The sequence below is a fragment of the Hyperolius riggenbachi genome, chromosome 8 (genome assembly GCF_040937935.1).
Source record: "Hyperolius riggenbachi isolate aHypRig1 chromosome 8, aHypRig1.pri, whole genome shotgun sequence".
NCBI lineage: Eukaryota > Metazoa > Chordata > Amphibia > Anura > Hyperoliidae > Hyperolius > Hyperolius riggenbachi.
In genome coordinates, this window is record NC_090653.1 from 281622885 (window position 1) to 281636382 (window position 13498).

General features: G+C 46.7%; 1 protein-coding gene across 15 annotated transcripts in view; it reads right to left on the reverse strand.

Annotated features, from left to right (window-relative positions):
* The window catches only part of DAB2IP (DAB2 interacting protein), a 974997-nt gene that overhangs the window by 8533 nt on the left and 952966 nt on the right, over positions 1-13498 (reverse strand). For 14 of the 15 annotated variants that reach the window (XM_068249025.1, XM_068249024.1, XM_068249031.1 and 11 more), the window contains one exon: positions 6990-7387. In XM_068249025.1, the coding sequence (XP_068105126.1) occupies positions 7220-7387 (168 nt within the window). In that variant the 3' untranslated portion in view covers positions 6990-7219. Of the gene's footprint in view, positions 1-6989; positions 7388-13498 lie in introns of those variants that run through there. The other variant, XM_068249028.1, reaches the window with a different exon arrangement.

Below are 13498 nucleotides of genomic sequence, written 5' to 3' on the forward strand. Positions count from 1 at the left end.
TGTTGTAATCTGCATGCGTGTAATCTCACAAATTCCTAATGCATTTTTCCCACATCACTAAAATGCATACAACTTTGTATGCGCTTAAATGAGAATTTTTGCATGCGTTTTTCAGATTTCTGCCTAGCAACAGTTGTTCACCTACTAATTAACATGTTATAATTTCGGACCTAATTGCTACTTCCTATGTGGGTTGAAGGAAGGTGCAATGTGATTCTATGCATAGAAAACTGCATAGACAAGGGATGCTTTGCACTGTAATGTGTAGTGCCGAAAAATGCAGCGCGCTGTCAGTTTTTTTTTTCCACGCATATGGAAAATCGTATTATATGGAAACGAGCCCATTCACTTGCATCGCTGAGCGTTTCACTGCATTTTTCAAGTGTGGAAAAAGCACGCCGAGTTGCATGATGTAGAAATGCAGCCTTAAGCAAAAATAAATGTATGCGACAATGAAATGTATGTGTAGTACGGAGAATAGAATATTAGTAGCAATGAACGGAGTCTCATATTGTTTTCCAGTACAGGAAGGGTTAAAAAAAATTGTTGTTATCCATGCAAAAGAACTTCTCTAAGGTCTTCAGAAAACAGGCCAGGAGTTGGACCAGCCAAGAACCAGTGAGAGAAAGGTTTTAGGGCTTATTCACACTACAAGAGCTTTTCTAAGCGCTTGTGATTATAAAAGCTCTTGCTGTTATCCTATGTGAGTGTTCACACTGGAGTGATGTGATTTTGTAAATATCCCCCATAGCATTGCATTAGCAAGAGCTTTTCAAATCACTAGTGCTAAAAAAGCTCTTCTAGTGTGAACATTGCCTTACTGCAGGAAAGTTCAAAGGGTCATTAGCTCTGTTCTGTTTTACAGCTTTAAAGAGAAGTATGGATTCTAAATGGCAACTGCGACAGTATGATGCAATGTGATAAACTGAAATTAAAAATGAGACTCTCTGCTACTTATGTTCCATTTATTATCCACACTACACATAGAATTCATTATCTCAGAAGTTTATTTTCACTTCGGGTATCCTTTAAGTAAACTTTCTGCTGCCATTGTGTGTGAGACTGCAGTCACACAACTGCCAAATCACTTTACACTCGTGTCCCACTATGCTCTGATATGACCTCAGCTTAGACTTATGTACTTCGGTCAGACACGGCTCAATGAATCAGACCCAATTTACTATGTCACACGGGGGGTGGGGGTGGGAGAGGATAGATGAACTTAAAGGACAACTGTAGTGAGAAGACTATGGAGGCTGCCATATTTATTTCCTTTTAAACAATACCAGTTGCCTGGCAGCCCTGCTGATCTATTTGGCTTCAGTAGTATCTGAATAACACCACAAACAAGCATGTCAGAAACACCTGATCTGCTGCATGCTTGTTCAGAGGCTGTGACTAAACATATTAGAGGCAGAGGATCAGCAGGGCAGCCAGGGAACTAGTATTGATTAAAGTGACACTGAAGCGAAAAAAAAATTATGAATTGGTTGTGCAATATGGATAATTAATAGGGAATTAGTAGCAAAGAAAATAATCTTTTTTTTTAATTTTCAGTTATATAGTGTTTTTTTTTTTTATAACATTGCACAATTCTGTAATATTTGCAGTTTACACACTACTCAGCATTCTAAATGCTTTCACAGAGAAGGCTAATTAACTTTTGAACTTTCCTCTGCAGAAAAAACAAAATACAGTGACAGACCCTTGAGATAAATAGCTTCAGAAGACAGAGCTCTCTGCGACTTCCTGTACAGGAAACAATATTAGACTCCTATCTCTGCTCCTAATGTTTTATTCCTTAGCTGTACTACCCATACAGATCATTAGATCATAAGTTTATGTTCACTTCAGATTCCCTTTAAAAGGAAATGAATATGGCAGCCTCCATAACCCTCTTGCTTCAGTTGTTCTTTAATTGCTGCCAATAATCTACAAGCTGCGGTGTCTATACATACCGTACACCCGCCTGTCAGTCTATATTATCTGTGACAGGGACTTGGGACAGTTACTAGATTTTGACCTTTTTCTTTGGCACTAAGTGATGTATGTGGATTGCACAATCCTTTCATGTGGCGCTGAGACGAACGCCGCTACTAGACGTGGCCCTCGCCGTACAACAAATATTTGTAAGCGATGCCGCTATTATCCGAGCGTGGCCCTCACCGTACAGCAACTGATACATGTAAGCGAAGATAAATCTATCGGAAATCAGTTTTCTCTGTCTCTCGCCAGCGCTGGCACTTTGTGAGAAAATTGAATATTGAATAATTTAATGAGGGCTCCGCAGCGAACGGTAAGCAAGTAAATCTATTTGTTTGTAAACAGTTTCTGGGGGAGAAGCGGTGTTCAGCAACCGCTGGCGTCTGACGAGGTTTCTGCTAATTAGTTCTTCTCTGCAGCGGCGTTATGGGGAAGTTTACTGCCTACCGACCGCCTGTCAGTTTTTTCTGTCTTCTTTGTGTTTGACAGAAATTTGTGCGCATCTGTCAGGATCCGGAGCATTAATGTCAGAAGAATTTGGCAATAGATGTGACAGATCGCTACTGCGCAACGCTGGCTCAGCACTTTCCCTAAGTGAGTTCTGCAAGTGTCTATTCACCGCAAATTGGAAGCATTTACACTGACCTAAAATTGCCTCCGTGTAACAATGGGAGAGACGGCTTCTGAGTGCGGGAGAAGGATCTGGAAGGGAAGGGATAGAATAGCGAGAGTGGAACAGAATCGGGGTTAAAGCTCTCTAATAAAGGGACGGATTCTGCCATTTAAGAAAGGAGTCATTACAGTATTTGTGACTTCCAGTCTGACAACAGAAATGGGTAAAGATTGGCGGATCTGCGGGGTGGGCAGAAATCTACAGGTGGAAGTGTGGGGTTGGCGGATCTGCGGGGTGGGCAGAAATCTACAGGTGGATGTGTGGGGTTGGCGGATCTGCGGGGTGGGCAGAAATCTACAGGTGGATGTGTGGGGTTGGCGGATCTGCGGGGTGGGCAAAAATCTAGGGTTGGGCAGAAGTCTATGGGCGGATCTGCTGAGTGGGCACACATCTTCAGGCGTATCTGTGGGGTAGACCGAAATCTGGGGGGGGGAGGATCTGTGGGTGGGCAGAAATCTATGGGTGCATGTGGGAGGTGGGCAAATCTGTGGGGTGGGCAGAAATCTAGGGGCGGATCTGTGGGGTGGGGAGAAATCTACAGGTGGATCTGGGGCTGTGGGGTGGGCAGAAATCTGGGGCTGTGGGGTGGGCAGAAATCTGGGGGTGGGTGAATCTGTGGGGTGGATCTACTCTGAATTCATTTCATCTTATTGACCACCCCTAATGTTTACTGACTTTCTACAGGCGGCCCCACCCCAAATGGCTGATGTCAGCATGCTGTGAAATATCTTCTGTTCCCCTCAGGGGGATGGATAGTGGGTTGTTGGAGAGGAAGGTGGCTCACTCTGATTAGGCAGTAGGTAGGTAGCTGGATGGGGAGTGTGTTTGTGGACGGAGGCTTAGTTTGGGTAGGTAGGTTGGTAGATGGGAAGAAGGCTTGGTTGGATTAGGAAATGGTCAATTTATGCCATGAGTAGATTGACAGATGGGTGGGTAGGTGGCAGGATGTGTAGTGTGTTTGTGGATAGATGGGAAGGTGGAGGGTTAGATTAGACAGTGGGTAGATCGGTAGGTAGGTGGATAGTGAGTTGGTGATGGGAAGGTGGCTCGGTTGGATAAGGAAGTGGGTGGATGGGTAGTGAAGTAGTGTGTCTGTGGGTAGATGGGAAGTGGAGGGTTAGTTTAGGTAATGAGTCGATGGGTAGGTGGCAGGATGGGTAGTGCTTGTGGGTAGATAGGAATGTGGAGGGTTAGTGTCGTAGGTTGGTAGGTGGATAGATGGATATAGTGGGTAGGTAGCTTGGTTGGATTAAGAAGTTGATAAATACGTAATAAGGTAGGTTGTTTGTGGGTAGAGGCACTGGTTAGATAGGTTGGTAGGTGGATGAGAAGGGGGTGAGCTTGGATTAGGAAGTGGGTGGATGGGTAATGAGGTAGCTTGTTGGAGGGTAAATAGGAGAATGGATGGGTTTTTGTAAGGGCAATTTTTAGGTCAGCAAGTAGTAACCAGAAAATGGGTAGACTTGTGGAAGGTTGGGTATAGAGTGCTAGGTAGAAGATGGGGGCCCCTACTGTATGTTTCTTGTTTAACATTTTAGTGTCTGTAACATTCGGGAGAAATCCTTTTTATTTCTCACGTCATCTCGTTTTTATGTAAATATTTTTATTTCTAGTAGTGAAATATGAGCTTTTATGCCCCCGATCAGCAGTGTTCACGCCGAGAGTATTTATGTCTCCGGGTTTGGCGTCTCCCGTGTAAAGCGGACGGTCGGACGAGATAATAGAACACGAGTGGATGGTTCACGCTTGGCGGATTCTACATTACACGGGAATCACCTGCATAATTCACGATCCGACGTACAGCAGAGAGAAAACCGCCAGATTCGCCGCTCTCCATTCATCTCTGCGCCACTAAAGCTGCAACCTTCCACCGTCCGCTGCCTGTCCGTATGTATATTATCAGTACAGATGGTCAGGGAGATGCTAATAATTTTGAGTTGATGCAAATGTTATGTACTATAAATGTATACAGCTTGGAAATGGAGCAATTGAATGCAGAAGCCGATGATTTTAACTGTGCAATTACAAGGTGTGCCAAGACCTACCTACCAAAAAGAATCTATACAGGGGAGAGGGAGGGAACAGTGGGTAGGGCACAAGGATGGTGTTAGTACTGGGGTGGGGGACTGTGGCAGTATCTGCACAGTGGTGGGAGGGCGGTGTCTGCACAGGGGTATGAACTTGGGAGAGGGGCAGTGGCTGTTGGTCTACACAGGGGTGAGGGCAGTGTCTGCACAGGGAAGGAGGTGTCTGAACGGGGCTAGGATACAGGGAGGGTGTCTGCACAGAGGGTGGGGCAGAAGACAGGGAAGGTGTCTGCACAGTGGTGGGAGGGCGGTGTCTGCACAGGGAAGGAAGGAGGTGTCTGAATGGGGCTAGGATATAGGGAGGGTGTCTGCACAGGGAGAAGAGGACAGGGAAGGTGTCTGCCCAGGGGAGGGGGGGGGGTGTCTGAACGGTGCTAGGATACAGGGAGGGTGTCTCCACGGGGGGCGGTGTCTGCACAGGGGGCAGAACACAGGGAAGGTGTCTGCACAGTGGTGGGAGGGCGGTGTCTGCTCAGGGGAGGGGGGCGGCGTCTGAACGGGGCTAGGATACAGGGAGGGTGTCTGCACAGGGGGCAGAAGACAGGGAAGGTGTCTCCACAGTGGTGGGAGGGCGGTGTCTGCTCAGGGGAGGGGGGCGGTGTCTGCACAGCGGTGGGAGGGCAGTGTCTGCTCAGGGGAGGGGGGCGGTGTCTGAACGGGGCTAGGATACAGGGAGGGTGTCTGCACAGTGGTGGGAGGGCTGCCCAAGGGAAGGGGGCGGTATCCAAACTGGGTTGGAAAGAGAGAGTGTCTGCAAGGGTGTAGGGGCAATGTCTGCACAGGGGTAGGGGAGAGGGAGGGTATCTACACCGGTGTAAAGGTGGTGTCTGCACAGGCGGGGAAACAGGGGTGGAGGACAGGGCGGTGTCCTCACTGGGGTAGATGGAGCTGTGTCTGCACAGGGGAGGGTGGGCTGTGGTTTTTAGGGTGGTGATGTTATCTATAGGGTAGCGCTGTACTATACCGTGTGCAGGCTGCAGCTCTCATTTATCCCTCTCCTCTCTCGGAATGTAATTACAGACTATGACTGATGGGCTCGCGTTTCCAGAGCTGAGGGTAAAACGCTGAGGGCTCTTTCACACTAGAGGCTGCGGTAGAAAAGGCTGAAAGTCAGCCTTTTGCTTAACGCCAATACATAGCGTTTTCAAAGCGTTTTCAAAGGGTTTTGAAAGAGTTTTACAGCCCATATGAAAACGTCCTTTTTTTTCTTCTTCTATAAAAATAAGTGAACAAGATAGCTGTAAAACGCTTTGAAAAGGCTTTGAAAAGGCTGAAGTTGGCGTTTTCCATTGACTATCATTGAAACGCCAACAGCCAACTTCGGCTGTAAACAGCCCTGAAAAAGCTCCTGGGAGCGTTAAAAAGCAACGCTCCAAAACACCGAGTTAGATGTGAAAGGTAAAATGAAAGTCTATGGACTTTCTTTTACCTAGCAAAACGCCAACTTCGGCCGTGGCGTTAAAACGCCGAAAAATCCCTCTGGTGTGAAAGGGCCCTGAGGGGTGATTAAGTTCAGCAGTGCATAGCGGCACCATATAGAGGAAATCATAAAGGGGTGACGCTCCTTAATAAGTCTACAGCTTATGCTTCCTAGAAAGCCCCCTCCCTGCAGGAGTCTCACATATTCCTTCCACTAGAGATGGCCGCTGACATGCCAATACTTCCAGCTAGTATGTAAAATGTATACAGGCTGGAAATCAGCCAATCAGAAACACTTCCTGCCAATCTGGCTCCGTCCAATCCCGAGCTGTATCACTTGCAGAATATTAGCATCTCTTTGACCTTCTGTGCTGTTTAACAATCCCAATCCTCAACACATCTATTGCCTGGAGGATACTGCTCCGAGCACAAGAGGGCGCTACACCGCTAAGGCTGCCAGTACAGGTGCCCCATTTCCTGCCATGGTGCGGGGATGGGCGTGGCAGCAGGGAGGCGGGATCTCTATCCTACAACACAAGGCAAAGCTCTAAACGCAGACATGACTGTCACAAAGCAAAGCAGCGGTTGTGATTTTTGTCACTTTTATTTTACAGTGAATATATATCCACTGGGATCCGTAGACAAAGTGCACCTGTTTTGCTCTGACCCTACAGGAAGTTAGAATAGCCTACGGTATTCAAGGCCTCCTCAGCGCCCTCTCTTGGCCAGAATTTTGGCAAATTATTTTTTTGGACAAGAAGGAAATAAAAATATCATTTTAAACATGAAAATAATTCACCAACAATAACAGGAATCATATACAAATATGGATCTCATGGCACCTGTGTTTTTGTTTTTATACAATATCTGTCACGTTTTTCTCCAAGAGAAAAGGAGAAAAAACAAAAAAAGATGAGAATCCCCGGCTTTCTAGGGACCTCCCAGAATGCATCAGTCAGAACGGTGTTGCCTCCGGCGGCCGTCCATATTGAAGTGCTGCTTGCGGCCCAAGTCCGTCAGTGTTGGGGGAGGGGCACGTTTGCCGTAATGCCGACCGTTAACAATTACTGCTGTGCCTGAACTCCCCGTTCTCTGTGATGTGCAATTTAGTTGGGTTTGTGGGTGAGATCCCGTTACGGGTTTGCATGCTGTACCTCTCTTTTAGCTGTGTTAGGGCGCTCATTAGCCTGGCGTTGGCTGCGTCCAGCGAGGCGATCCGCTTTTCCTGTAACCAAAAAAACAAGAGATGTTTTATGTGGAGAAAGCATAGACCTGAGATCCTGAGTCTCTCCTATGTTGCCGTCACTTACAGTAGGTAGTAGACATCTGGTAGAACTGACAGGTTTTGGACTAGTCCATCCCTTCATGGGGAATTTTTTGTATTTTGTTTATTTTCTACTAATACAATCCCTGGAAGGGATCTATACAATGATGCCAGCTGCGCCCCCCCCCCCCCCCACCTGTTTGCACACTATTTTGGCAGTTGGACTGAGCAACTTTCCATTCACTAAGTGCTTTTTGAAATAAAGAAAACCTTGAGAATCCCCCATGAGGAGATGGACTAGTCCAAAACTTGTCAGGTCTGTTAGATTTCTACCTACTGTAAGTGACAGCACTATAGGAGAAATGTAATTTATAGCTCAATTTTCCCAGGGAGAAATGTACACCTTAGTTGTATGTGTTTTAACGTATTGTAAATGTAAACATTTTCACAATGGTGGTCATTTAAAGAGAACTTGAGGAGGTTCTTGGGGGGGTGCAGATGTGACACTGTTCTCTGCCTCATGTCATGCCTCTGTGTCCCCACACTGCCGCTCTCTGACCCCCCCCCCCCCCCCCAGCCGCGCTATAGCCCCCGAGATTGGCGCCATTATTTGCCGCCATCTTGGAGGTAAACACAGGGGAGAAGGATTCCCTGTTCAAACAACCGCCAGGGGCGTTCCTACAGGGTCTTCAGAGCTGCCATTGGGTCTCCCTGGCCACGCCTCCTGCTGCTCCCCCGCCTCCCTGCACGCAATGAGACACAGTCTCTCCTTGCAGCTTTGTGACCCAAAGGTCACGAAGGCGAAAGTGGGCCATTGCGGCTCACACAAGCGGCGGTTTTTGCAGCTACCTGATCCGCTCAGCCCCACGAATCAAGTAGCCTACTGCTTTTTTTTCCTTTTTGAGCCCACCTCGGGCTCTCTTTAAGTTTTAGTTGTGGCACTTGGCACAGTGTAGCACAAATGGGCACTAACCAAACATTATGAAATGTTTATTTGTGCTGATTTTAGAGGGGCGCAGCTTCCCAGATCCTGACACCTGGTCTATCACTAAATCTAACTTCCCTGCCAGCCCAAACTCTATGCTAGCCCACCAGCCTATTACAAAACCTAACCTTCCAGCCTACCTCCAACTCCACCCTAACCCCCAGGTACTGAGGAATTCAATAGGTTTGGCTCTAGGACATATAAGCCAAATAATGACTACCAAATAATATTGTGAAATTACTAACTGTTTTATTTTCCTGAATAGTGTAATTAGTTTTCGCCTTTTCTCTGCTGTTTCCTCCCCTCTATAAGCTTCTGAATGGTTGAGGCCCTTTTTACACTTGCCCATCTGCTTTGCGTTACCCTGTTTTTAGCCGCCACAAAGTCAACAGCGCGTTACTGTTAGACTTCCCCAGTGGTGGAAGAAATGTAAGTCAATGGGCGCTGTAGGAAATTTAAAGGCGCTGCACATGTGCAGAACGACGGGAATATGATGGGAAAAGCTGAGAATCCCAGTGATGTACTTCCGGTCCAGCAGGGGGTACGTCACTCAGCGAGGGGCAGGGCGTAGCTATGCATATGACCTTGTTGGCGCACTCTGCCATAGGGCCATATGATTGACAATTTGTGAGATGCAATGGGGGTGGGCATTGCACCACAAACGCACAGGCCAGGTGTAAAACTGGCCTGATGGCTAGTTACAGACAGCTCCAGGCTGGAGATACCGTACATCTCAGTTGTGTTACCGTATGTGATGATCTGTGTGAATTGACAAGCATGAGCTATTTCCCTCACAAGTTAGTAAGTAATTTACCTCACAAGTCGGTCATTTAACCTCACAAGCCTGTCATTTTACCTCACAAGCCTGTCATTTTACCTCACAAGTCTGTCATTTTACCCCACAGGTCAGTCATGTAACCTCACAAGCCTGTCATTTAACCTCACAAGCCTGTCATTTTACCTCACAAGCCTGTCATTTTACCTCACAAGCCTGTCATTTTACCTCACAAGTCTGTCATTTTACCCCACAGGTCAGTCATGTAACCTCACAGGTCAGTCATGTAACCTCACAAGTCTGTCATGTAACCTCACAGGTCTGTCATGTAACCTCACAGGTCTGTCATGTAACCTCACAGGTCTGTCATGTAACCTCACAGGTCTGTCATGTAACCTCACAGGTCTGTCATGTAACCTCACAGGTCTGTCATGTAACCTCACAGGTCTGTCATGTAACCTCACAGGTCTGTCATGTAACCTCACAGGTCTGTCATTTTACCCCACAGGTCTGTCATTTTACCTCACTAGTTGGTCATTTTTGTTTTCCATTCGGTAACAGCCTCAGTGAATTGACATTTCACAATATTTATGGTAAAATAAGCTGCTTTTTTTGCATGAGGTGATGATTTGTGAATTAAAGCCATTGTCAGTGTACCGTATGATTTGAAAGCAGCAGTTACAAGTGACAAGCGGGGCTTCGGTAAGTCGTGTTTCCTCCCGGCACTAGGTGGAAGCTAGTAACAGAGATGCAGAGAATGGCTGAGCGGGTGACCTGTGACCTCTCTGAGCTCAGCGGACTCTGTGACACCAGAATAGAGATGTCTGTGACCTCCATACACAGCGCTGCCTCCAGCAGATACGGTGGAGCGGAAGGCAGATACGGGAAGCAATTTTCTTTATCTGAGAATTCTCCCATCGGCTCGGTGACAGAACTCGCAGCCGCGGCGTTTACCCAGCCGACGAGGAGGATGCGAAGGAATGTGACTCTCTAATGGGGACGTCGTATCATCACCATTACAGATACGCACAGTGAGGACATTCTAACAATTACAAAGCTGCTTAATAAAATCTCGGCGCGGTCCAGGAAACGTTTGAAGGCGCCGTTCTCTCGGAATAGAAATCCTGATTAGGATTCATAATTAGCCGAGGACAAGAAACATTGATAAGGCATCTCCATAATTTCATACTTATTAGCGTCTGGCCTGGTTCTCGCTGAACGAGACGCCATCGCCTAAGTGGCTGTTTAGGGACATTTTCTGAGTGGCTTTGCCTGAGCTGAGCTTCCCTCTGTGAAATTAAATTTCTCTCTGCTGAATTAAATATTTTGAGTCTAATCGCAGAATGGTGGCTGTGCGATGGGCAGAGCGCTCCATCCGTTACTAGTGGAGATGGCCAATGACAGGCTAGCATGCTAATTTAAAGGGAACCTAAACTGAGAAGGATAAGGATTTTTCCTTTTAAAATAATACCAGTTGCCTGGATACCCCCCAGTATAAAAATGCCCGCTCCATAAAATTTCACTTCTTCCAACTGCTATTGTTTAACCAGTTCAGCCTTCAGTCGTTTTCACTTTATGCATCCGAGCAATGTTCACCTCCCATTCATTAGCCTATAACTTTATCACTACTTATCACAATGAACTGATCTATATCTTGTTTTTTCCGCCACCAATTAGGCTTTCTTTGGGGGGTACATTTTGCTAAGAGCCACTTTACTGTAAATGCATTTTAACAGGTAGAATAAGAAAAAAAATGAAAAATTTCATTATTTGTCAGTTTTCGGCCATTATAGTTTTAAAATAATACATGCCTCCATAATTAAAACCCACGTATTGTATTTGCCCATATGTCACGGTTATTTCACCGTTTAAATTATGTCCCTATCACAATGTATCGCGACAATATTTTATTTGGAAATAAAAGAGCATTTTTTCCGTTTTGCATGCATTACTATTTACAAGCTTATAAAAATAAAATAGAGAGAAATATTTCATCTTTACATAGATATTTAAAAAGTTTAGACCCTTAGGTAAATATTTTTGTGTTTTTTGTTTTTTTTTGTAGTAATGTTTTTTTTTTTTTTATTAAACATTTTATGTGGGCATTTTTGGGAGGGTGGGATATAAATAGTGTTTTATTTGGGGAAATATTTGTGTATTGTAATGTTTTTATATTTTTACTTGTAGTTTTACTTTTTGGCCACAAGATGGCAATCTCGATTTTGTTTACATGACGTCACTCTAAGCGTACAATGTACGCTTAGAGGGACAGAGCTTCAGAAAAAGTGTAGCTTCCGAGAGAAGCTGTCGCTTTTTCAGCGGAGGAGAGGAATCAGTGATCGGGCACCATAGCCTGATACATTGATTCCTGGGCTACCGAATCCGCGGCCGGGAGTGCGCGGATGCGCACGTGGCCTCCTGGACGTAGATACTACGTCCTGGAGGCATAAATGGTTAAAAGGAAACATCCATATCCCTCTCAGTTTAGATTTCCTTTAAAACGATCCTGAGCTGAAGCTCGGGATAACAATCAGATGCTCAGCTTGAGAGGGAAGCCTCAGGGATCCTCGCTACTCAGATGTCTCCTGCCGCTGAGCGCGGTTCCCCTCCAGATCGGGGCTTCTTCCCGTCTTGCAGCGCGGCCGCGCAGTAGACATGCAAACGCGGCCGCGCTGCAAAGTAGCATGAAGCCCACGGCTCTGGGTTACTGCGCATGCACGGGCGGGCTTGCATGGCTACTGTGCGGCCGCGCTGCAAGACGGGACGGAGCCCCGATCTGATTAGCGACAATGCTTTGTAGTTAATCTTCCGGGGGGCTGCGTTTAGCAAAGGGGGATATCAGAATGCAGAGGGAAGCCTCAATCGGATCCTGGGGCTTCCTTCTCTTTCTCTTTAGGTAAGTATCTGATTTTGTACCCGAGCTTCGGTTCAGGTACACTTTAAAGAAAACCGGATACTCATGAGATAATGATTTGTATGTGTAGTACTGATAAGACATAGAACATTAGCAGCACAGATATGAGTTTCATACTGTTTCCAGTACAGGAAGAGTTAAGAAACTTCATTTGCTATCTATGCAAAAGAGCTTCTCTGAGTTATTCCACCCACTGGGTAGAATACATTCCTGTTTTTTGAAGCACTTTAAAAAAAACATTGAGAGACAACTTGCGATGAGGTTTTACTGCAGGAAAGTTGATAGGGCCATTAGCTCTGCTCTGTTTTATGGTTTAAAATACAGGGTGTGGTTTGTACAATGCTATATTTTTATTTTCAGTTATAAAGTTTTTTTTTTTAATGAGACTTTTCTTTGCTACTAATGTTCTTCATTATCTGTACTACATATACAATTCATTATCTCATACATTTATTTTCACTTCAGGTTTGCTATAATGCATACTGTATGCAGCTTGGATCAGAAGTGGCATAAACTTTGTATGCAAGCCGAATTCCTATGCGTCTCATTGTCTGTCTGTATCCGTTACTCCGTCTCCCAGAATGTTGGTGCGCCCCTCCCCTGGCCTCATTGTCTGTCTGTATCGGTTACTCCGCCTCCCAGAATGTTGGTGCGCCCCTCCCTGACCTCATTGTCTGTCTGTATCGGTTACCCCGCCTCCCAGAATGTTGGTGCGCCCCTCCCTGGCCTCATTGTCTGTCTGTATCGGTTACCCCGCCTCCCGGAATGTTGGTGCACCCCTCCCTGGCCTCATTGTCTGTATCAGTTACTCCGCCTCCCAGAATGTTGGTGCGCCCCTCCCTGGCCTCATTGTCCGTCTGTATCGGTTACCCCGCCTCCCGGAATGTTGGTGCGCCCCTCCCTGGCCTCATTGTCTGTATCAGTTACTCCGCCTCCCAGAATGTTGGTGCGCCCCTCCCTGGCCTCATTGTCTGTCTGTATCGGTTACCCCGCCTCCCAGAATGTTGGTGCGCCCCTCCCTGGCCTCATTGTCCGTCTGTATCGGTTACCCTGCCTCCCGGTATGTTGGTGCGCCCCTCCCCGGAACTCACTGTCTGTCTGTATCGGTTACCCCGCCTCCCGGAATGTTGGTGCGCCCCTCCCTGGCCTAATTGTCCGTCTGTATCGGTAACTCCGCCTCCCGGAATGTTGGTGCGCCCCTCCCTGGCCTCATTGTCTGTCTGTATCTGTTACCCCGCCTCCCGGAATGTTGGTGCGCACCTCCCTGGCCTCATTGTCCGTCTGTATCAGTTACCCCACCTCCCGGAATGTTGGTGCGCCCCTCCCTGGCCTCATTGTCCGTCTGTATCGGTTACCCCGCCTCCCAGAATGTTGATGCGCCCCTCCCTGGCCTCATTG